This window comes from Carassius auratus, chromosome 12 (assembly GCF_003368295.1).
Source record: "Carassius auratus strain Wakin chromosome 12, ASM336829v1, whole genome shotgun sequence".
Classification (NCBI taxonomy): Eukaryota; Metazoa; Chordata; class Actinopteri; order Cypriniformes; family Cyprinidae; genus Carassius; species Carassius auratus.
Genome location: NC_039254.1, coordinates 16035386 through 16060310, shown reverse-complemented (window position 1 = coordinate 16060310; position 24925 = coordinate 16035386). Strand labels below are relative to the sequence as shown.

General features: G+C 35.3%; 1 protein-coding gene across 2 annotated transcripts; it reads right to left on the bottom strand.

The window, feature by feature from the left end:
* Positions 1-2177: 2177 nt before the first annotated feature.
* Positions 2178-24420, bottom strand: LOC113111960 (tankyrase-2). Of its 2 annotated transcripts, XM_026277240.1 has the most exons (27): positions 23803-24420; positions 22409-22633; positions 22182-22277; positions 21899-21935; positions 21710-21785; positions 21419-21513; positions 19965-20031; positions 19682-19868; positions 19480-19601; positions 17839-17930; positions 17672-17750; positions 15768-15939; positions 15376-15455; positions 15149-15294; positions 14245-14410; positions 13885-14104; positions 12263-12372; positions 11058-11246; positions 9603-9849; positions 9441-9523; positions 8006-8126; positions 6915-7012; positions 6640-6714; positions 5489-5594; positions 4546-4732; positions 4241-4397; positions 2178-2964 (listed from the first exon to the last, which is right to left on the bottom strand). In XM_026277240.1, the coding sequence occupies exons 1-27, from the start codon at positions 23978-23980 to the stop codon at positions 2905-2907; spliced, it is 3471 nt and encodes a 1156-aa protein (XP_026133025.1). In that variant the 5' UTR covers positions 23981-24420; the 3' UTR covers positions 2178-2904. The 2 variants fall into 2 exon arrangements, with proteins under 2 accessions (XP_026133025.1, XP_026133026.1); XM_026277241.1 differs by lacking the exon at positions 11058-11246 and having other exon boundaries at positions 23803-24418.
* Positions 24421-24925: the final 505 nt, after the last annotated feature.

The window sequence follows — 24925 nt, the reverse complement described above, 5'->3', positions numbered from 1 at the left end:
CAGTAGGGACGAATCCATCCATCAGCAGTCTGAATCTGGTGTGTTGTCAGGGGCATTCGACTGGAATGACAAAGACAGAGAGAGAGAGAGAGAGAGAGAGAGAAACACACCTGGAGGTCACGTATGAAGTGGCAAGCGTTCTGCTTCACGGTTTGACGTTCAGTCGAATCACTTTCAATGGTGCATGATGGGAAGGGACAGCAAAAGAATTGCATTGCAGGATCTTCAGTGCCATGTTCACCTTTTTCTTCAGAGCAGATCAATAGACTCTCGCGCTGTCTATAAAAGAAAAGTGCATTTTGGTTGCGTGAAAAAACATTCAATAGAACCATTCACTTATCAAAATTAGTAGCTTTGGAAAACAGAGGTTTTATCTGACAAAATTGTCATTCCATCAGCTGAATATAAAGATTTTGTTTTTATGCATAAAAAGGCTGCATTTACTTGATAAAAATACAGTAAAACTGAAATATTATTACAGTTTAAATGAATATATATACATTTTTTTTTAAGGTAATTTACTCCTGTGATGCAAAGCTGCATTTTCAGCTGAAAATGAGGAGCATAAGAGACTTATATAAGAAAAATGATAATAAAAACAAATTGACTGCCAGTGTATAAATATGTCACTTTTCTAGCAGCAATAAAGAATGTTTTTTAGTGGCACATTTGGGGCTTACTGACCGTCCTGACAGTTAGACGGACAGTTTGGCAGCTCTGTTACACTGTTATGTCTCTGAGTGAATAGCATGAACAGAGTGAGAAATTGGGACATAGTCAGACAGCTTCTGAACACTTTTGGACAGAATAATTACAACAGCCCGACATATGCCATTGCACACACATCCAGTTATTACAGTCCATAATAATATATGTGACAAACAGCTTTATAAAAAGTTAAATGCAGTAAATGGCACATTCCATAACTAAAGCACACCATTTGTGTCTATTAGATGATAATCACATATAATAATAATTGCAATTTGCCAAAATATTTACCTGCCCTTCTCTGTTGCCACACGACTTATGCCATTTTAAAAGAAATAATATTAGCTACAAAGTTGTAAGCGTACAATCATGCAAAAATGTACTCACCCTCAGTCCATCCAAGATGTAGATGAGTTTGTTTATTCATGGGAAAAGATTATAAGAAATTTTGTATTAGCCCTACATCATCATCTAACCAAGGGATCCTCTGCAGTGAATGGGTGCCGTCAAAATGCTAGTCCAAAATCTGATAAAAGACATCATAATAATCCACACGAATCCCGCGAAAATGTAAGTGTAGATTAACATCGGTGTACTTAAACTTAAAAAATTGAAACAAGATATTCTCTGATGTTCATTCTTGTTTATTTACTGTGTGCTATGACTAGCAAAGGCTAAAGAAGAAGACAACAGCGGATGGACGTTTTCACTGAAGGAAGCGTTATTATGAATTGTGTACTGTTGGTGAACGTTTTAAAGGTGCTGTAGGGAACTTTTGTAAAAAAAATATTTTTTTTTACATATTTATTAAACCTGTCATTATGTCCTGACAGTAGAATATGAGAAAGATAATCTGTGAAAAAATCAAGCTCCTCTGGCTCCTCTCAGTGGTCCTATTGCCATTTCCAGAAACTCCATCGCTCCCGGTAAAAAATAACCAATCAGTTGCTGCGGTCCGTAACTTTGTTTGTGTTCAAAATGTAGAAAAATGTATATAACAAGCGAGTACACCATGAATCCATTTTCCAAACCGTGTTTTTGGCTTGTCCTGAATCACTAGGGTACACCTATAATAAGTGGTTATATTCGGACTATTTTAGATTGCTTCGGGGGTACCGCGGCGGAGTAACCCAGTACCTTTGTGATTCTTCATAGACTTAAACAGAGAGAAGTAATTCCGGCTACGATGTTCTTCCGCAAGACGCAAGCAGTTCTGGTTGTTAACCGCTAGAGCGTCAAAAGTTCCCTACCGCAGCTTAAAAGCTAAAACATGATGGATTTGTTTCTGACTAACACGCAGGTTTTTGTAATATTACAGCATTAGCAGTTTTTGCAGGGTTTAAAGTTTTGGCTTTTAGTACAATAGTGCCACCTGTTGGACATTTGTTAGTTTCACAAATGCTCTCATGAGATGCTGGAGCAGGCTAACTTTGTGTGATAATGACAGAAACAATGCAGGAGAATGATAAAAAGCATCTCTTTAATTGATCAATGTTTTGACGACAATGTTAACACTTCTTAGACATGACATTACAAGAGGAAAAGCTGACATGTTCATGCACAACAAGGTACAAGTCTGGACTACTGTGACAAAAAACTGTGTTTTTTTAATATCAAAACCCAGAAATTATTCAGTCAAGCACCAATACATCGCAGACTGAGAATAAGACTAAGTTTGACTTCTCGTTCAGCAGTGTAACACCAAAAAGTCATACTTATTTGAAGGGCAACAACAGACAAGAGGACATTGTGAGATAATTTGATATTTGGATAAAGTCTCGTCCTGTTCTGCCAAATATTCTTGATCCTGAATCCTGGATGCTTTACATCTGGTCTGATGCCACCAGATAACCTTTAAAAGACCCTGTATTCACACTGAAGACTGCAGCACAACTCAGGCATACAACTCTTATGATACAAACACCAATAAATCAATTAGTACAAATATATATATACATATATATATATATACATATACAATTGTCTTTGTAAAATAAATAAGTTTAAATTAAAGAAAAGGAGACAGAGTAAATGACCGAACGTGCATCTGAAATTTGATTAATTGCTTTAAATGAAGACAAAACACACAGCTGAAGGAAGAGAAAAGAATTATACACTGTATAAATAAAGCATGCACTGAACGAGCGGTTTCTCTCCTCGGAGATGGAAAGAGCATCGTGTTTCTGCTCCTGTGTGTTAATCTGAAGAAGCGTCAGGTTTGATGATCTGGTACGTGATCAAATATTCAGGATAAGCCTTGAGAGGAAAAATGACAAAAGCAGTGTTAGTTTCCCTCAACAATATGTTTTTTTTTTTTTTAATTCTTATGAAATTAATTCTTTTATTCAGCAAGAATGCTCTACTTTCTACTCATCAATGAATTCTGAAAAACAATGTACCAAATTTTCTTAAAAAATGTGAAGCACCATAACTGTTTCTTGCAAAGCAAATCAGCATATTATGATATCACATGAAAAAAAAAACATTTTAATATGTATTCAAAACAGCTCTTTTTTATTTTTTTATAATATTAGACAGTAACATTTCTTTCACTTAAAAAAAAAAAAAAATGTATCCTTGGTGAGTATCTTCTTAAAAAAATTATCTCCAAATGAACAAAATATATTTTTGTATAAACATTTGCAACAAGTTTTTTCGGTATCACTGAGATGCTATTATAGTCGTCTTTAAAAGTTTGTTTTAATTTTAACTTTAGTTTAAGCTTTAGTAGTTATGTGTTTATTTAAATTATATTAACTTTTTTTAAAATAAATAAATCTATAGTTTTTTTTATTTGATTTCAATTGTAGTTAAATTACTACATCAATTTAAACTAAATGAAAATGAGACATGTATACAACACCCACACACACACACACACACACACACGCACACACACACACACACACAGTTGACTCAATAGCTCCCGTTTTCATTTAATATTTTTTTATGGTTTTAATTAGAGTTGACTATAACAATTCAGGAAAGAAACACTCACTTTCACAATTCAGAAAACTGCAAAATAATCTGGCCTACACATATATGTGACCCTGAACCACAAAACCAGTCTTGTGTAAATTTTCAAAATTGAGATTTATACATCATCTGAAAGCTGAATAAATAATCTTTCCATTGACGTATGGTTTGTTAGGACAATATTTATCCGTTATACAACTATTTGAAAATCAGCAATCTGAGAAAATCAGAGAAAATCACCTTTGAAGTTGTCTAAATGAATACTTAGCAATGCGTATTACTAATCAAATTAAGTTTCGATATATTTACGGTAGTAAATTTACAAAATCTCTTCATGGAACATGATCTTTACTTAATATCCTAATGATTTCTGGCATAAAAGAAAAATCTATCATTTTGACCCATACAATGTATTTTTGACTACTGCTACAAATACACCCCAGTGACTTAAGACTGCTTTTGCGCTCCAGGGTCACACTTGATCTCAGAATTAAACTGGGTTTGCGAATGCATGTTGGCTATGAACAGAAGAATCAGCCGCCTGTGTCTGCAGCACCTGCTCTCCTCTGTAGATGACGTACTCCGCCAGAGCCAGACCGTTGACACTGGGCCGGCCAGTGACTGAGTGATGTCCTGGAGGAGAGTGGGCCATCTTCATCGCGCTGAACTGCAGGAAAGACTTCCCCAAAGTCACACGACAGAACAGAAGATGCCTGGGAGGAGTCGAAAGAGCGAACATTAGAAAGGAAACCGGAAATCAATTTCTCTTCAAGGTTTTGGAAAATAACACCATGAAGTAACACTCTGCTGACAAAACACATTGTGCTGGGAAGCCACTTAAATGAGAGGATCTCATCTCACCTCTGACACATGTAGCAGGACCTGTCCTTGTGAAGAGGGCACCCCGTTCCTCCTCCTATTCCATAAACATACTGGTTGCTTTTGGAAGAGTTTTCCGCGAAGTAGATCCCAGCCCCGAACATTCCCCCAATGTACGCATGCCTCTCGTCGAAGCCCTTGTGAATGATGGCGTTTACGAACGGTGACCCTGGGGAAGCAGAATCAAAGCATCTTTTTTATTCCACATCCTGCCCAAACAATGTGTAGTTTGACGGCGATGAAAACAAATAGTGAATGTACAGTGGTGGCCAAAATCATATGAACACCAGTATTTTCAGCAGCTAAAAAATGGTTTCCATCTTATGCTGTAGTGTGTCAGTAGGAAATATCAGTTTACATTTCCAAAACATTCATTACCAGATTAAAAGAATACCAGATAAACAATCATAATAAAGAAATATAATTATTTCTAACACGTATAATTAATGTATAACAACAGGATGTACTGTATATTCTCTTGCGCTCTGTCTATTGCAGTGAAGTCTAGCAGAGACTCGCTTGCTGTCAGGATCATCTTTTATGCTAAATAAGTTATATATAAAGATACAACTGTAGAATTTAAAAAATGCACCATTAAACAAAATCTGTCAATGCACAAAAACAAGGCATGCAGTGTTAAACCGTATGCTTGTGTGAATGGCTTAATATGACAAATTCTCATGTTTAGGATAATCTTGGGTTGTGCACTTTTCCCGGAGCAGCTCGCTCTGCATCCTGTGCAGATGCATTTTGTCCACATTTATTTATTACTATAGAGTGACATGACTGTGTGATGTTTTCTGTGCAAAGTGGGAAATTCGTTGTCAAATAATATATAACTGATTTTATCTATTCGTTTTTGCAGTCCTAATCAGAATAGCAGTGAATGAATGAGTGGTTTGAAAGCAGGCCTTGGTTCACACACCGTGGAAGAGCATGCGTTCATTGGAATGGTTGTGGTTTTCCTCAGAAACTTCCTTTCTGCGATGGGTGTATCTCTCCCACAGCTTCTTGTTGCACACCTTCTGGATCTGACCAAAAAGGAAAAATGTCACTTTTTAAATTATCATTAATTAATGCTAATTTATAACATTTGTATATGTAGTAAAATTTGCATGAATTTAGATCAAGGCTGTAAAAGTAATGTTCATTGTTAGTCATTGCTAGATATCCAATGCATTAATTAATAATAAAATAAATTATGAAAAGTTACTATGATTTTCTTGTGCATGTTTTCAGATATGGTCTGAATATATGGATATGTTTACTGTTATTCAATGCATTTTCACAAGCAGAACCATGTTTTTCACTGATTTACCGCATCGAGCCAAAGAAAGCTGCTCTGATTGAAAGTTATTTCTTTGTGAACAATGCATCATGCATCGCTACTATATTGACAACATACGATTGACCCTTTTTTTTTTGTCTGTAGAATTTCACCTGTGTGTGTGTTGAGTTCCTCTAAACTCTCTAAAGATGCGCATCTTCAAAGTACACCAGTTTTGGGTGTGGAAGTGGAACCAAGTCGTTTCTTTTGGATATAAAGGCAGTGTTTCCTCTAGGATTTATTCCAGCTGTTATATCAGGTGGTTAAATCAAAGAATCCAAGCACTCAAACTCAATTGAATTTATTTTTGTCAGCGTTTGACCTCCTGTAGTTTGTCTCCGTGCCTCTAGAGGTCCCCATGTGTTCCCTTCTGTCTTGATTCTTCTTGTCTACTCTTGTTACTATTACAGAATTACTACAGGAACTGAAATCAACTAAAAAAAATCTAATTCACCTAAAAAATGATACATTTATTTATATGCATTTAGCAGCTTTTATCCAAAAGGAGTTGCATTGCATTGAACTGACACATTTTTCATTCGTTTTTGACAATGGAACCCGTGACCACGGCGTTGCTAGTGACATGCTGTACTTTGAGCTACAGGAAAAATGAATTTTAGTAATGCAATATGAAAAGAGACCTGCAGTGGCAGGAGAACAGTATGGAAACACAGCTACTAAACTGTAAAAATAGCTTCATAGGAAAATAGAAAAAAATTAATATGAAGTGAGGCATTCAGATGTTTTACCTTCACAATGTTGTATCTGTTGAAAAGCCCACCCGCATGACCGCCATCCCTGTGCTCCCTTATCGTACTCTGCATCTGTTCAGAGACCCAAGAGAACCCTAGTAAACACAGTACGTCTGTGTGGCTTCATAAGATACTTGAACATGTACATCCAGTACTAGATTCTCCTGGAACCCTTCTAGACAACATGACTGTGATTATTTTAAACAAAATCTCTAGGGGCTCAGACAGATGATGCACAAGGAGAAAATTGTGAAAAATGAAAGCTTGTCTACCTCCTCCTCAACCGACTGGAACTCCTTGTCGTCTGGAGGGAGGTCTATCAGTATTGTTCCACTGTTGGTTGTGTTCAGGGTCAAGTAAGGGTTTAAACCTTTAAAAAGTTTTTGTACAATTATTTCGTATTAGAGAGTGGTCAATATTCAATATTCATTTTTCATTCACATATTATGCCCATTAATTAATTGAACTAACTGGAATTGAGTCATATACATTAATATTAGCTGAAAAATGAATGCAGAGTTAGAGATGTGCAGCATAAAAAAACCCTATCACATTTAATTTGAATGCTTAGAGAGGGGGGAAAATGTAAATAAATTAATTTTGTTGTTAAGACCTTTTTTTTTTTTTTTGTTGCATTATTTACATAAGTCACAGAAGTCAATTTCCACCAATGAATGAGAAAAAAAAACATATTTTTTCCCCCTCACAATTCTGACATCTTTTCTCGCATTTGCAAGTTTACATCTTGTAACACCCACTTTTTCTTCTCAGAATTGCGTGATACAGTATAAACTCACAATTGTGAGTAAATGTCGGAACTGAGAGTCAAAATTGTGATTTGAACCAAAAATTCTGACTTTTTTTTCTTCTCAGAAACTCGCAATTGCATGTTTAAAAGTCAGAATTGCGAGAACGTTTGCCATTTTGCCTTCTGAAAGTCAGAACTCTGTCTTTTTTCCTCAGAATTGGACTTTATAACTCCAAATTGCAAGATTGCAATACTTACTTTATAACTCACATTTGTATCACGTAATTTGGTGAAAAAGTCGGAAACATGAATTTATATCTCACAATTTTGACTTTACTTCACGCAATAGCAGTTCTGAGAAAAAAAGGCAGAATTGTGAGAGAAAGTTGTAATTACCTTTTCTATGGCAGAAACAGGCTTACAAGCTAAGCAGACCTCCAGATAAATAAATAAACTATGTATAAAAAAATATGACCCCCTTAATAAAAGCAGCTTGTACTGAGTAAAACATCCAACATTAAGCAGAGGTCTTAGAGGAAACCAGATCAAAGTGCTCTAAACCCGGTCTCTAATTAAGGATTCTCTCAAATGGATGAAAGGAGAAGCAGCTCTTACTCTGAGGTCCACTAATAAGTCTTTCAGCTCCTTTGATGATCTTGTGTCTGTGACCGTAAGCGCTGATGCCAATTTCCTTCAGCTCTTTGTGGCCCATTTCCACCAGGACGTCCAGAGTTATCTATTGACACAGACTCTATTAATATCACATCTCTAGGCTTGTGACTAATCTGTTAATTGTATGTTTTCCTCTAGCACATCTCAATATTTCAGTCAGCCTACCAAACACCGTCCTGGAGGTAAATTCGGCATAAATTTGACACAATATATGATAAATTGCCTTTCAGTGCACAAAGAAATAAAATAAAATGTAAAAATGGTATCAACTTCTTGATGGATGAATATATCATGTCTCAGAGCAGACAAAACAAAAAATGGCATGATAAAATAAATAAAATGAAAACATTTAAAAAGACATCTAAAGGTTTGTAGTATTGTTGAATAGACATGTAAAAATAAAATGGTGCATCCTACTCTTCACTGTGTGAATTACATATTTTATTAATCCTACTAAAGTCATTCAGTCAAAAACGGTGAGTGAATTTCTCAACTTTTTTGTCTATGATTGTCATTAAATGACAGATGGCAGCAGGTTTATTAGGTTTTTTGTGGGACCTGTTAAGCAAAATTCACTTTTACATTGTTTTTGAACACAGTTATGAGTTCGAAGTGTGTGTACACAACCCCTCTTAAACTATTTTTATGTTAGCTACTTTTTGAACAGTATCTTTACTGTACTTTTATTACTAAACTATGAGTCGCTTTCAGCTTTGTGAGATAAAACTTTCCAAAGCAGCTTTTCCAAATCTGGTTTTAGGATTTTAAAAAAAGTGTCTCGAGCCTTGGTCTATAACAAAATTTAACATTTTACCATTTATTCTAAAAAAAAAAAAAAAAAAAATAGGTCTTTACAGCAGCCCATTAAAATAAATACTTCACATTACTAATGTGATGATAGTACTCCTACAACAAATACAATTATTATTTAAACATTATTTTTTAAGGAATATTTACCACAGTTTATTTACCAGAAAAAAATTAATTACACAAAACGAAATAAGATAATAATAGCTTATCTTTATAAAATAAATTAATTAGAGATACTTTTGTTTATAAAATTTCAATTAAACCAATAAAATAGAATTCTGAAATTACTAAGAAAAAAAAAAAGTATTTTAAAGGGCCATAATTTTTTTTTTTTTAACTTTTAATAAACTGATGTTAAATTGTGTATGCTAAGTAGACATGTTTTTTTACAAATTTGATTTGATACAAAATTAAACCAGAAAAAATGGAATTTGGAAAAACATAAAACGGATTTCATAGGGCCGTAGTCTTTATATTGTGTTGTGAAGTCTGTCTCAGATTCAACATAACTCGGACTCAAAACAAGCTGATCTCAACTGTAATAAGCAGTGAAGCCGAAGACAAGTACCTGTTCTCTGTCAAAGATCTCCAGCAAATGCTCCAATCCCAGGTTGTGAAGGAACTGGCTGATACTCAACTCTACAGCTAGACCTGAAAAAAGCATCAGGTTAAAGAAAACTTTCAGCAGTCACGCTACAAGCTAAGCTACACTAATCTTGAACAAACCCACCCTCCTCTTTCATCTCTGTGCCTACGGCTCCTTCAGCTCCAGAAGGTGATAGTAGAGAGTTTAGCTCAGGAAAGGTCCCGGACTGGCCGTTCATACTGGAGTCTGAAGAGAGCGGTGGTGGACTGGGTTTGAGAGTTGACGGGACCACCGCCGCAGATGCAGAGACACTGATAACCTGGGCTTTATAGCACACCGGCAGCGCTGAGGGGGGCATGGCTGCTGTGAGGAGAGCTCGGACATCATCCGCCTGAAGACACAGGCAGAGCAACGTCAGAAAGTCTCAATGTATGTCAGTGTCAGTCACATCTCAAGCAAATAAGAGCATGAGTTCAGGAACAACAATGCAAATCAGAAAACATTCGTACACCAAACCAGTGACAACATATTTCAAACAAGCTAGCTATTGGCATGCATCCATGCATGCAGGGATATTTCACATTTAGATAGATAGTTCATATTTAATTTAATATAAATTATAACAATTTCTAAAGCACTAAATCAATCCATCATCACAAGCCCTTGGAAGATGCATTACACAATTAGCACATTTTAGATATTCGTTATATTTTAATTTAACTTGTAACATGTCACACGTGAATTCTTTTTTTTTTTAAATATCACAAAAATGATCCCATTTACTAATTAAATTATGTCTTAATGAAAATTACCTAATGTGCATGCAAATTTCTGTATACAACCCTGTATCTCCAATTTTAATAGTTTGGGCTCTGTTGTTAATTTTACCCTTTAATATGATAGTAAAGTGCCAATTGAGCACAAAATGTAGTCAACAGTTTTAGTTGGGAGAAATATTTTTCTTTGAATTAATTTGATATATTTGAAGTTAGCAAGTAAATAAATGATGTCGGGCTGAATTTATGACTCATGGACATCTGTATCACTGATAAATGGCTTTTAATTCTTAGCATTTTATTATTATTTTTTATTTTGGGAATTTTTTATTTGTTAAGTGTAAATCTTTTAATATAATGTTGAAAAAGCAAAGCATGTAAAATGTTCAGGCTTCTCGACTGCATTTATGTTCTACAGAAGAAAGCTTTGGATTCCCATAAGGTGCATAAATGATGACTTTCACTTTTGGTTGATCTATCCCGTTATCTTTCTACAGGGATCAAACAGGTCTATTTTTCCACTGTTTGTGCAAGTGTGCAGTATTTTCAGGCAACAGTGCATGGAATGATCAGAAGGCCTCCTCAAGCACTGAACAAATGAAAAGAAGAGCAGCAACCAAATAAAACAAGACAGATTTATGACATGACACAGTAAGAGATAACTCTCTCTGCTATGATTAACAGAGGTTTGGATCTGCTTTAGAGTTGCAGAAAATAAAAGGAACGACAGATAAGTGGAAGGCAAGAAGGAGAACGCTCTTCTTCCGCCGAGGTGACCTGTCCAGTAAGCGCACACACACACACACACACACAGAGTGAATACCGTCACAAGGTCCAGCGGTGACTGACCCTCCTGGTTGTGGAGCGTGGGGTCGGCCCCGTGAGCTAGAAGCAGCGCACACAACTGGGTCCTGCCTTTCTGCGCCGCCTCGTGCAAAGGAGTGAACGCCCACTTATCTGTGGCATTGACGCATGCGTTGAACTTGATGAGCAAAGCGGCCACATCCACATGCTGCAATCAAACACATGGAGCGACGTGTTCTTGGGATGGAGTCTCTTTCACTTTCTGGAGAATGTCAGTGCGTGAATCTCACTGTGTGTTGCTGCCAGAGGATGAATCAGTGTATAACTTGTAATAACAGTGTAATAACACTTATTTAGTGGATTTGATGGTGCTTTTTTGTCAGTTTTGGTGTTGGGCAGCATTTGTTTAGGTTCAATGTATGGATTAAAACCCTGTGAACATTTTTTTTTATTCTTTAAACTGAAAAAAATGAATCGCCTGCGTTAACGCTTATTTTGACAGCAGTAAAACAATATAATATAAACCCGTAATAAATGCAAGGATTACACAACATTTTATCACAGGGCTGTTAAATGATTGATTAGGACTGTTTGACATTTCACAAGATGTAAAATTATTTCCAGGTCTCTTTTGTTTTCTCCAAAATATTTCTGTTAATTCAGAAGTCTTTACACCCTACAACAGCAAAATAATCCAAACCCACAAAGAAACAAATATATGACAAACACTGGGATAAAAATGGCAAACAATTTTCATGGTTGAACGATGTCTTGAGTTGAGGGAAGTACGGCAAAGGTGGAATAATTTAACAATAATGCACACCAGATGTGTAACTTGCTTTGTGTAGTGGCCACATTACCATCACTTTGTCAATTACTCCGTGTGTGTGTGTGTGTGTGTGTGAGAGAGAGGTAATATACAATTTTAAACTACAGAAATAACTGCTGTATAAAATGCAGTTTTTTTTTTTAAAGAAAAGTGACAATAAAAATTCAACTCAAACCAATATAAACCATTATTTGCATTAAATTTGACATGACTTGGTCATGACTTTAAACCAAAACAAACCAAACCAAAAATAAAGATTACTTTAAAACAAACTGTTTTACAAAACAACCCATTTTATCAAGGTTTTTTGAGTAAGAGATGCATGTTTTCTTGCTCATGTATATATATATCTTTTATCAAGCATGTTAAAGGACATGTACAGGAGCTTCACTCACCCCATAAGATGCAGCATTATGGAGGGGAATGAGACCACCTTTATCCTGAGAGTTCACCTCTGCCCCGTGTTGCAGCAGATATTCAGCCACCTCCAGATTATTATAGCCAGCTAATCATAGACATAAAACACATAAAACACACAAAAATGAAATGAAATGAAATATTTCATATTTAACTATTTACTTGAATACTTGTGCCCTTAGAATAGGACTATTTTTTTCAATTCATTCATATTAAACTTGATTAGAAGAAAAATATATGATTTCTTTTTAGAGCTTTGCACAGAAATGTTAAATATACATAGAAAAAATGGAGGTTGTATCATAATTGTCCATTGTTCCCTTGAAATTATAATTGCGATTATTAATTATGGTTATCACAATTTACATTGAATGATGCTTATACCATTGTTTGATGTAACTGCATGCCATATTTTTATATGAAAATAAACCAGCTGAAAACACTAACTGAAAAACCATTAGTGCTTTTCTATGGTATGAAGCCTCTAATGTCAACTATACATCGGATTGATTTCTTCTTTAAATTATAAAAATGCTATTATAATGTTATTCTAAAACTAAAACAATGGAATATAAAACATATCTTAAGCATGCAGAATAACATAAGCGGAGAGCAATTAATTGCGGCTTTGAACGATTACGTAATTGTGACATTCATAATTATTTGATTAACTGTGCAGCCATAAGAGGTTGTATTAATGTCCATTAGACAAGAGGTTTTCAAAATATCAATTCAATTGAAATATATGTACATTTTCACAAACTGTAAATCATGCTGAAGTTACTTAATTTACTGAATATCTTTACACATTTTCAAATGCATTTCCAGCTTCCTGATTGTCTTCCCTTTAGAGTTCTATGCAAAATGTATGAAAAATGCTACTTAATTAAAATGAAACTAAACAATGAAGAGTTTTATTGTGTAAGCATTTGACTATTTTCTGTAAAAACGAACCAAAATACAACATTTATCAGGTGTTATATACACACAAATATATAGCCTGAATGCACTGTAAGTCGCTCTGGATAAAAGCGTCTGCTAAATGCATAAATGTAATGTAAATGTTACTAAGCTTAGGGCTGCACAATTAATCCAATTTTAATCCTGATTACAATTATGGATGCCGCAATTACATAATCATTCAAAGCAGCAGCAATTAGTTTTTTTTTCTTTTTGCTTGCTATTGTGAGGGTTTTTCCATTGTTTTAGTATGACATTATAATGCCATTTGTATCTGTACTTTTTTTATAATTTAAAGAAGAAAACAATCCGATGTATAGTTGACATTAGAGGCTTCATACCATAGAAAAGCACTAAAGGTTTTTTTGTTAGAGTGTTTTCAGCTGGTCTATTTTCATATAAAAACACAGCACGCAGTTGCATCATACAATGGTATAAACATCATTAAATGTAAATTGTGATAATCGTATTTAAAAATCGCAATTACAATTTCAAGAAAACAATTGACAATTATGATTTTTGTCATAATCGTGCAACCCTAACTAAGCTGGAGTATTTAAAAAGGTCTTCAGATTCAGTTTTTTCACTGTGTATTGTATGCAGTGGAAAATGACCGCATCATACTCTGACCCACACCCACCTGCCAGGTGCAGAGGTGTGGAGTGCCGCCCCTGCGTGTCTCGACAGTTCACGTTGTCTGGAGTGCAGAGCTTTTTAACGCGAGACAAGCAGCCTTTCTTGGCGGCGTCCAGCAGTGCTGCGTCACCCCTGAGCAGATCCTGAACGTCTGTGTCGCCGTCCTTCACCAAGTCCAGAGGGGTGTTCCCATCACGGTTCTTCTTGGTCGGGTCAGCCCCATGCTGCATGAAAGAGGTACTTATAGTTATACGTTATAGTGAACATGCCACTAAACAAAATTCACTCTCATCGATAATGTAAATGATTCAAATGATTTAATTAAAAAAATGAACAGTGGATTTCAATCAGAGTTGTCGGATACCTGAAGCAGCAGTTTGCAGATCTCATATTTGCCCTTGGCGGCCGCCTCATGCAGGGGGGTGAACTTCCACAGGTCGGCCACGTTAACCAGAGCCCCGTGAAGGACGAGGAGCTCAGCCACCTCATAATGCCCATAAGAACAGGCATTGTGCAAGGGAACCAGACCACTGTCACACAAAACTGTCTTACTTAAAACCAATATGATACCGTGCAACTTTTTGGCATTTGTTGCACCATTGTTTGTTTAAGAATTCAAGGCAATGCTATTTTTGGAACATATTTTATGTTTTACAATAAAAAAAATTAAAAATTAAAATTTCACAGATTATATTAATACTTAATTTGACTGTGTATTTTTTTATTAACTCTATATTAACCGTTTAATTTAAAAAAATATATATATATATTCAAAAAAATTTAATATTCTTTAAATTTCACTGGATAAGAGAACACTTACATGCCTATTTCAATAAATGTAATGTCTCTTTATGTATGTTGTACTTTTTTATTATTTAAATGTAGCACCATTGTATGGAGGCCCAAACCTGCAGAAATTAGAAATGAACAAATTAATGAATAAATTTAAGATTAATTGACTTGATAAAATAAAGAAAAAAGAAAGTTAACAATAAATACAAAAAAGGAAGAAAGAAAGCCATACTAAATTTAATTGAAAATGTATTGCATTTGTTTTATCAATATATATATTCCATTATTTATGTTCCTATTATAACATTCTTTCATGTGTTTGTAATTTTTGCAGGTTTGGGTCTCCATACAGGACTTTCTATTTATTGTTTTTGCATTGTTTTGGGGTAAACGCTTATCTCATTCAGTCGGCTTTGCAGAGGTGCACAAATTCTCTTTCTTTTTGCCTCTACATCTCTAGTCTTGTGACATCTCACCCCTTGTCCTTAGCGTGCACATCAGCTCCGTGCTGCAGCAGATACTCCACCACAGCCACACGGTTGTATCCGGCAGCGAAGTGCAGAGGTGTGGACTGCCTTCCCTCAGCGTCTCTACAGTTCACGTTCTGAAGAGTACAGAGCTTCTACATGGAAGGTTGAAGAACACTGTCAGCTGTTACACAGGAATCAACTACATGGGAGAAAAAAATGTTTTTAGTCTCTACCTTTACGACTTCCAGATCTCCTGATTTGGAGGCTTCTAACAGCTGCCTGTCTGTATCGGAGTTGCCTGTGCATGCTCCCTCTAGGAATCAAAAAATATTTTCTATAATTGCATGCATGACACTTTGGCACTTCACAGTGTTTCACTCACATTCTTGACTAGAAATAGATGGGCGAACTGTAAAATGAATTTAGAAACATTTTGAAATCAAAGCTTCTGCAGATCAAAAAAAAAAAATCAGTTGTATGGAATTCAAGATCATAAAAAGTCTTACATGTTTTAATGGTACAATATTATTTTAGGAGGTCTTAAATTTGGGGATTTTTTTTTTTCTTCACAAAGGTTTTGAAGGACTTGAGGGTGAGGAAATTGTGAATCTGAAGTGAACGTCACCTTGCAGTATCTCCTGAATGCTTTCATTGGCGAGCTGGGAGGGGGAGAAACCCTGTAGGGAGGTGATGAGCGGGTCACATCCTGCGCTCAGGAGCAATCGACAGGTCTGCAGATGGCCGAGGTGAGCCGCGCGGTGCAGCGCCGTCTGACCCAGGTGATCTACCGCATCCACCTGCACAAAACAACACCGCGCTGACAGGATAAATCTGCTAATATTCACAGTACAAATTGGCAGCTGTGGTTGCCAGAACTTTACAGTAAAAAATACGGCAGCAACATTTTAAAGTTAGACATATTTAACTTGCATTTTCAGTAAAACAGTGCATATTTTATTAACCGATATAATGTTAATACACCAACCAACTGAAGTACTAAAATCAGTTTTGTACCTTTATGCTGAGAACCACCATAAAAACTACTGTGATTTTTACACAGGTAGTAATATTACTACTACTTTGATTGCATCATAATAATTGCTGTTAAAAGTGTTCGTCGTCCGTTTCATTACATCTTTAAAATCGATTTTACCGTACATTTTGCCATATGTACATAAACCGAGTCACCACTGATAAGCTACTACTAAATATTATAGAAACATTCATTTTCTGTAAAGTTGCTTTGCAACGAATTATATCGTAAAAACGCGCTATACAAATAAAATTGAATTGAGAAAGCCACTTGCAATAAACATTCATGAAAAACATTTATTTATCAATATAAGATTGTACATAACTGATAAGAACTGAGAAATATAGCTTTTTAAATGGAAAAAATATCAAATGTGTAAATTCTGGAAATGTCAGTTTACGATATTTTTTCACTTCCAAGAACTGTAGGCTACATTTAGCAGTATTTTACTGTAACTTTACATGATTTATTACTTTACAGTTTTTTACTCTAGCATTTTTACAGTTCTTTACTGTTAAAATTGCAAAAAAAATTGTGTTTCCGTTTCGTTCTAGTGAAAAACAAATATACTAAAATGTATTTGAAACACATTATGCACATAATACAAATATATTTAAATTCGAAAAACATTTACATATTAATGCATTTAATAAAAATACCCTGCAATTGTACTTTTGGTATACTAAACCAATATACTTAAAAGTCTGCTAAATTGGAACAACTTATTTTGTACTTAACGCACTTTATTTGTTTGGAAGTAGTGCTGAAGTCCTACTAAAGTTATATTTGATTGTGCTAAAGTGCAACTATTGCAAGCATTCTGAAGTACACTTAAAATTTCATGCATTTAAAAAACAATATTATTCAAAGATCACACATATCCTCATCAATAGTGATGTTAACGTGCCCCTATTATGGGTTATGAAAGGTTCATATTTTGATTTTGGAAGTCCCCAACAACATGCTGACATGCATGAAAGGTAAAAAAAAGAAAAAAAAAAACACTTTCATTGTCTTATAAAATGCATTTATTTGTACTTTACTTGCTCAACAACTCCCAAACAATTTGCTCAACGATTCATGTTTCCGAACCCCTCCATTGCGTGACGCTACTCCGCTGTGATTGGTCCGATTGGTCTCATTTTTATGAAAAAAATCGATAATAGGAGCACCTTAAAACATTTTAGGCTACATATTAAGAAAGGAGTGTTGTGCACAAATAGTATTCCAAACGAAGTTTAATTATAATTTTTATATTAGTAAGTCTAAAGTGATATACCAGTAAATACGTTAATAGATTTTAACTATACTTAGTATGTAATAAATGTATTTTAAACATCACTTTTTTTTTACCAGGGTGGATATTCAACAAGACAAAACATAAAGGACAGGACTTTGCAAGTCACTGGATCATGTACTAATGGAACACGTATTACAAAAATGATAGCTATGTATAATTCAGTATGTTTTACTGCAGCTGCGAAAAACTAATTTACCTTCGCTTCGTGTTTCACCAGCACCTCGATGATGTCATTGTGGGACTTCTCAGCAGCAAGATGCAGAGGTGTGAGGAAGCTGTGTGAAAGACAGAGATCCAGAAGTCATTACTGCACACGATCCCGTGTTATATAGATCCTCTGAACATCGTTACTGACTGACTCACTCTTTATTCTTCTCATTGACATTGGCGCCCTTCCTGAGCAGCATTTCACAGATCTGTTTCCTCTTGGGATAGGGCGACGTGGAGACACAATGCTGTCAAAGACAATCACAGGAGTCTCTTTTATTCCCTTCCTATTCAAATCCTATAAAACCATTACCAGAAAATGTTCTTTGAATGCTCTGTGTTCAGTTGTAGTATTCACAGGTGTGCAGGTATATAAAAAATTATAATAATTACACCTAGAAATGTGGCTCATCAAATAGGATTTTAGAGCTGGAAATATGATTTTTTTAATGATCTGAGCCGTTAAAGGAGTCTGAAACTGAAACTGTTACAGTTTGAAAATAAACCCAGATGAAAGTTCAGACGGTCAGTACTACATTTAATATTCTGAATTATAATTAAAACCATATTTGATGTAAATTTATGCATTTAGCAGACGCTTTTATTCAAAGCAACTTACATTGCATTCAGGCTAACAATTTTCTCCTAACGTGTTCCCTGGGATTCAAACCCCCAACTTTGCGCTTGCTAACGCAATGCTCTACCACTTGAGCTACAGGAACACATGTATACATAATACTGTCAATCATTAAGCAGTGCAACATTCATTGTTGGTTTTGTTTTGTGTGAAATGGGTGGAAGGCAGTGAAAGGTGGATTTACAATTTCATTTAGCCTTTTGGTTCAAAACTATGCAAATGCACAGTTGTAAATGTTAAACTATTGATGAAAAATAGGCTAATGTACATTTTAAAAATCAGAATAATTTGGATAACAAGGTATCTAGAATTATTAACAAAAAAGCTAAAATAATTTTAATTATTATTCATCATTTTGACTCCTATCTCTTTACTTAAAAATGAAATGAGATTTATCATTTTAAAACTTTTTTTTTTTGTAATACATGTTAGTAGATAGCATGTTTTTTTGTAGTAAACCAACAAATTTTTTTATTTTGCTCATTTAAAGTCTGGCCATCGTTGTTAATGTCATTATTTCAATGTTTGCATGTTGCATTTATTAAGCTTGTTTTTGTAATGGTGTTCATTGAAAATTATGATTAATATAATAGTCCCTTCGAAAAAGGTTTGGTAACTAATGCTTCAAATATAATGATATAAATATGAAAATATTTTTCATGAATTTCCAGAAAAAATTTACCAGTCAAAAAATTAGGGTTAGTGTAATCTTTTTCTTTTTTTTTAATTAATACTTTTATTCAGAAGAAAACCATTAAGCTGATCAAAACTGAGAGTAAACACTAATAATAATAATAATTAAAATTAATTTTAAACAAATGCTGCATTTTAAAAGGTATCACTGTTTCTTAAAAATATTAGGCAGCACAACTGTTTTCAGCATTAATATTAATAACCAGAAATGTTTCTTGAGCAGCAAATCAGCTCATTAGAATGATTTCTGAAGGATCATGTGACACTGAAGACTGGAGTAATGATGCTGAAAATTTAGAAACAGAAAACGCTTATTTTAAATTGTAATAATATTTCACAATATTACAGTTTTACAACATTTTGATCAAATAAATGCAAACTTAGTGAGCATAAGTGACTTCTAATACTTATTCATCATATGTAGCATATCTATTAAATAATTATATTTTTAATTGAAAAGCCCTTACTAGAGCCGTTTCTTGGGTTAGGGGGTGTTTGAAGTTGATGGTCTCAAGGGAGAGGTGTTTTTTAAAGCGGGCCATGTCCGCCTCACGTGCCGCCTGCAGCAAAGAATGACCTCTGAACTCATCTGCAACAAAGAGCGGCACCCAGTCAGTCAATGAGGAACTGAACAAACTGAGCTGGTCTTTGTGGCAGTCACACACTTACACGCCAGGCGCTCCTTCAGCAGGACGCTCGGGGCCAGATCGATGGCGCTCTTGTTGTGGCAGTTGAGGAAGGTGGGGTCTGCGCCGCAGCTGAGCAGGAGCGAACAGACCTCCGCTCTGTTTTTTGAGGCTGCTTCGTGCAGAGGTGTGAACTGCCACAGGTCCGTAGCGTTGACACAAGCACCATGCTGTGTAAAAATGAACAGATGGAGTGGAGTTTTCACAAATTCAGAACATGACACCAGACAAGAAAGAAAAGTGTGAATAACATAAAATGGACCTACCTTTACAAGCAACTCAGCTACCTCATAGTGACCGTATGAACAGGCGTTATGAAGAGGCACGAGATCACTGTTCACACAAGACCAAATTTAATACACAGCGAGTACAATAATCAAGAAAGATTTGGGACTTTTGTCTACACTGCCTTTATATGAATGTTTGGGTTCAAAGATAAGTAAATAACTCTGAGTCAAGGGGATGTATGTTACTACTAAAATCAAATGAAATACTAATCTCATCTGTACAATTTTTCAGGTTTATTTTTTATGCACTGATATTAAAGGAATAGTTCCCCAAAAATGACAATTTTCTAAAAATGTACTCCCACACAGGCGATTAAAGATGTAGATGTGTTTGTTTCTTCATTGAAACAGATTTGGAGAAATTTAGCATTCCATCACTTGCTCACCAGTGGATCCTCTGCAGTGAATGGGTGCCGTCAGAATGAGTCCAAACAGCTGATAAAAACATCACAATAATCCACACAACTCCAGTCCATCAGTCAACATCTTGTAAAGTGAAAAGCTGTGTTTGTATAGAACAAAAAATGTGAGTTTCAGGATAAAATACTGTACACATGAAGTTTTAAATATTTTAATGTTGTATTTGTTTCTTACAAAAAAAAAAAAAAGTTCACTTCACAAGATGTTAATTGTTAGACTGGACTTGTGTAGATTGCTTGTGGATTATGGTGATGTATTTATCAGCTAATTCTGACGGCACCCATTCACTGCAGAGGATCCACTGGTGAACAGGTGATGGAATGCTACACTTCTCCAAATCTGTTCTGATGAAGAAACAAATTCATGTATCTCTTGGCTGGCCTGAGGGTGAGCACATTTTCAGCAAATTTCCATTTTCGGGTGAAATACTGGCAAACACAGCCAGTATTATTAATATTATTATTACGTTTAAATAAATAAATTATTAAACACTAAAAACTAAAAATGAATCATATTAAACGCTACAAGCAACAACATTATAATGTACTGCATGAAAAATACAAATGGGCTGCAACTTTATGGGTACCACTGACAATGATTATTTTGATAATCTTCTGTATATTTATTCCATTAATCATTTAATCAGATAAAAAATCTGAAAATGATTACTCAAAAGAATTATCATTTTAATCACAAATTGATTTCTCTTTAATCCAATATCCACCAATTCTGCAAAAATGTTAATTTTAATATTAAAATTGTAATCTTATCAGCCGCATAAAGCATTATGGTACTGATGCATCTGTAGTATGGCTGTTAAGACGCAACATTGCACGATACACACACAAATATTCAAAAAAGACTTGAGTTAGACCTACAGAGCATCTTGACCTGTAGACTTCCATTGTGAGTGCTTTGGATTTTATTACAAACTGCATTTCTGTGCTAAGTGAAAGAATAGAGCTCAACTTGAACAGCACTTGGAGTCACCCTGGAGGAGACACACATCGTACCCTTTGTCTTTAGCGTGCACGTCGGCTCCATGCTGCAACAACAGCTGCACTGTCTTCACACGATTATAACCGGCGGCCAGATGCAGAAGCGTTGACTGAAACCAACAAACAATCCATTCACAAACACATATGCAAACTATTCAGACCTGGAACGATTGCACATGAAAAGCCTGGCTACATTGTGTGTCTCTCGATGTGTGAGCGGCTCAACAACTTGAGAACATTTGAATATGGTTATACATTAACAGTCACACTGTCAGACAGATATGGAGATAATATTTAATAACTCACCTTCCTTCCATCACTAGCGTGACAGTTCACATTTAATGGTGTGAGGAGGCTCATCAGTTTTTCTTCATTTCCACTTCTGGATAAAATCATTGAGTACCAAGTCAATGCGAGTCACGACAGTAATATCGCTCAGCCATATTCATCTCTCATCAGGTCTCCTGAACAATTTTGAGCTTAAATGATCATTACCGTGCGCTCTCCAGAAGTTCATCCTTTCTATAGTCACCTACATTTAAGAAAAAAATGGAGTCTATTAACATTAATGGAAATCTCGTTTGAGCCTAAATGAAAACAAATGGGAATTATGGGAATCAGAGTGTTTCAAAAAGATGCGTGTGCAGCTCACGATGCAAATAGAGCACTTTTTTGTTCATTTACTGTCTTTGTATGATTTCATTATCTTCAACTGGACTGGATCCTGATTCTGAACACTATCAGGGAAGCAAGTGTGTACTGAAGTCAGCTCACTCACCGGTCAGCACAGCTTTGGTGGAGGGTTCAGCCAGGTCGAGCGCTGTCCTTCCATCAGTGTTTCGGATCGTTGGCTCAGCACCATGTTGCAGCAAAACTACAAATGACAAACATGATTGAAACAGCCGCATTATGCACTCAACGTGCAAATGAGATACAAGTCTAAAGCACTTTTTTAATCCAAATAAACAATGTATTCTGTAAACTTTCATCACTAGGAGGCTTCACCGATGCAGACGTCGATCTTGCCCTTGATGGCAGCCTCGTGCAGCGGGGTGTAATTCCAGTTGTCTCTGGAGTTGGCATCGGCCCCGTGTTGCAGGAGCAGGCTGACGACTTCAGCGTGACCAAACGAGCAGGCGTTGTGTAGCGAGATGAGGCCACCATCATCACGAGCGTGCACGTTTGCTCCGTGCTGAAGGAGGTAGTCCACCACATCTCTACGGCCAAAACCTGCCACACAGCCGTGGGCTTAATAGATGGACTGCTTCCATTAGGCAAAACTTCAACATTACACTGTCATACTGGAACGTCTTCAATATTAATCAAAAGAATCTATTATTTTTTCACCAGTTATTTTCAAAAAACAGTGCCAATGAAAACAACATAGTTGTGTTTATAACATACCCAATGGAGTTATTACTATTACAGTTATTATCATTATGGGATGTAAGACTTATATTCATGACAGGTGTCTCAACATTTTTTTCTTTATAATCTATAGTCCATTTTTCATATTTGAACCCTTTCCAGCAGTGACTGTATGATTTTGAGATCCATCTTTTCACACTGAGGACAATAGAGGCACTCAAACACAACCATTAAAAAAAAAATAACATGTATTTAGTATGATCTCTCTTATTTTGTTAAAATTATTCACATTTTCACAGATTCTGCAAGGGGTGCCCAAACTTTCGCATGCCACTGTATATTCATGACAGGTGTCTCCACATTTTTTTTTCTTTATAATATTAGTTTACATTAAAATTATAATGTTCATCCTTTTTTATAATGGAGAATCCCAGTCCAATATATATATATATATATATATATATATATATATATATATATATATATATATATATATATATATATATTGTTTTAATCAATAATTGTATTCATTAATTTGATAAAATATTTTAAATACCGGTAATTATTTTCAAATGAATAATTGTATTTTTATATTTTTTTATTAAATTGCTAAAGTAGTCATTTAAATATGAATTAAGTTTAGCCTTTAAAAAGATTAGTATTTGTAGTTAGGTATAATAAAAACAAGGTGTTTATGCTGCATTTCACATATAAATATGTGATTTCAAATAGAAGCAGCCTACTTAATTATATATTTACAGTAATTACATTAGTAATTAATTCAATTTAAAAACCTTATATATGATCACAATTAATCTAAGCTTTTGTCTTTTGTAACTGATTAATTATTAATGAAATGCAAATACAACTGTATTTGGAAATACAATGCTAGTGACACTAATGTTGATATAGATAAGGACAGAATAGAAAATAATAGAAAAATAGAATGTAAGAAAAGGTTTGAATAAATTAGAATCTTGGTTTAGAAAGTAAAACGAATAGAACGGAATAGGAAGGAGAGTGGGACTCACCCGCAGCGAAGTGCAGCGGGGTGGACTTCCTCCCTGCGGTGTCCCTGCTGTTCACATTCACCGGGCACACGAGCCTCTTCACCCGCTCCAGGTCTCCGCTCCTGCAGGCCTCGAACAGCTCCCTGGGCTCGGCGGACCCGGAGCTCTCCATGAGCCCCGAAGAGCGCCGGAGCGACATGGACAAGCTATGGGCGGACAGTGGGAAATGAGGAATACACACTATCCCCAAGGCTTGACATGAAGGCCGGAATGAGGCGCAGATCTCCACAGTTAAAGCCTTGCAATAACAGCCACTGAAGAGAAGAAATAATTCGGCTCGAGTGTCTGTTCCTATACAGAGTTGTCAGTCCAGATGTGTCTCTCCAAACCGCAGAAATGAAAACAACGGATAGAGATAGAATATCGATTTCTCCTGGACGAGAGTCTCGGAATGGGCGGGGCTTTCACAGCACCATTTTTTTTCAGAATTATTTTTAAACATAAGGATTTTCGAGTTTTGATTAAAGAATTTTAAGCTATAAAATAAACCAACCTACTACGAATTTTATTTGAAGCTAAAAATACATCGGGAAAAAACGGCTGATGTCAATTATTCCTTTGATTGGTGGATTTATTTATTTATTATTTTTTTTGCAGAATCATTGGTAATGTATTTTTCGATTATTTAAAAAATAAGTACTGAATAATTTAAATGAAATCAATTACCATATGAATAAAATGAACGGAATTTCAACATTTGGAACCTGACTGTTGCACTATATTCAGCTAGTTTAACAAGGTATCTGTGTATATAAAGTTTGAACAATGCCAGTTAATCGTATTAATGCCAGTATACAAAATATAACAATGACATATAAAACAATTGTCCATATTATTGCTGAAGGAAACGGCGTTGTCACATGGTAAGTGTTACTTTTCTCAGCGATGGTCAAGACTGACCAATGACAGTCGATTGTGTTTACAGTCTGTGACTAAAGCGTTTAACTCAACATTTTTTATTAAGATTATGTAAACGAATGTTAATTTATATCAAGTAATTCATGCATTTAAACAAATTTTTATCAATTACGTATTTAGGCGCATAAACATTTAGTAACACAGACAAAGTTCAGAGATTTTAATA

Excerpts from the sequence above, each read along its gene's own strand:
- LOC113111960 (XM_026277240.1), bottom strand. The coding sequence starts at position 23,980 with ATGTCGCTCCGGCGCTCTTCGGGGCTCATGGAGAGCTCCGGGTCCGCC. Across the intron at positions 19,602-19,681 it reads GCTGAAGGAGCGCCTGGCGT|ATGAGTTCAGAGGTCATTCT; the intron begins GTAAGTGTGTGA and ends TCTTTGTTGCAG. Across the intron at positions 6,715-6,914 it reads TCCAGTCGGTTGAGGAGGAG|ATGCAGAGTACGATAAGGGA; the intron begins GTAGACAAGCTT and ends GTCTCTGAACAG.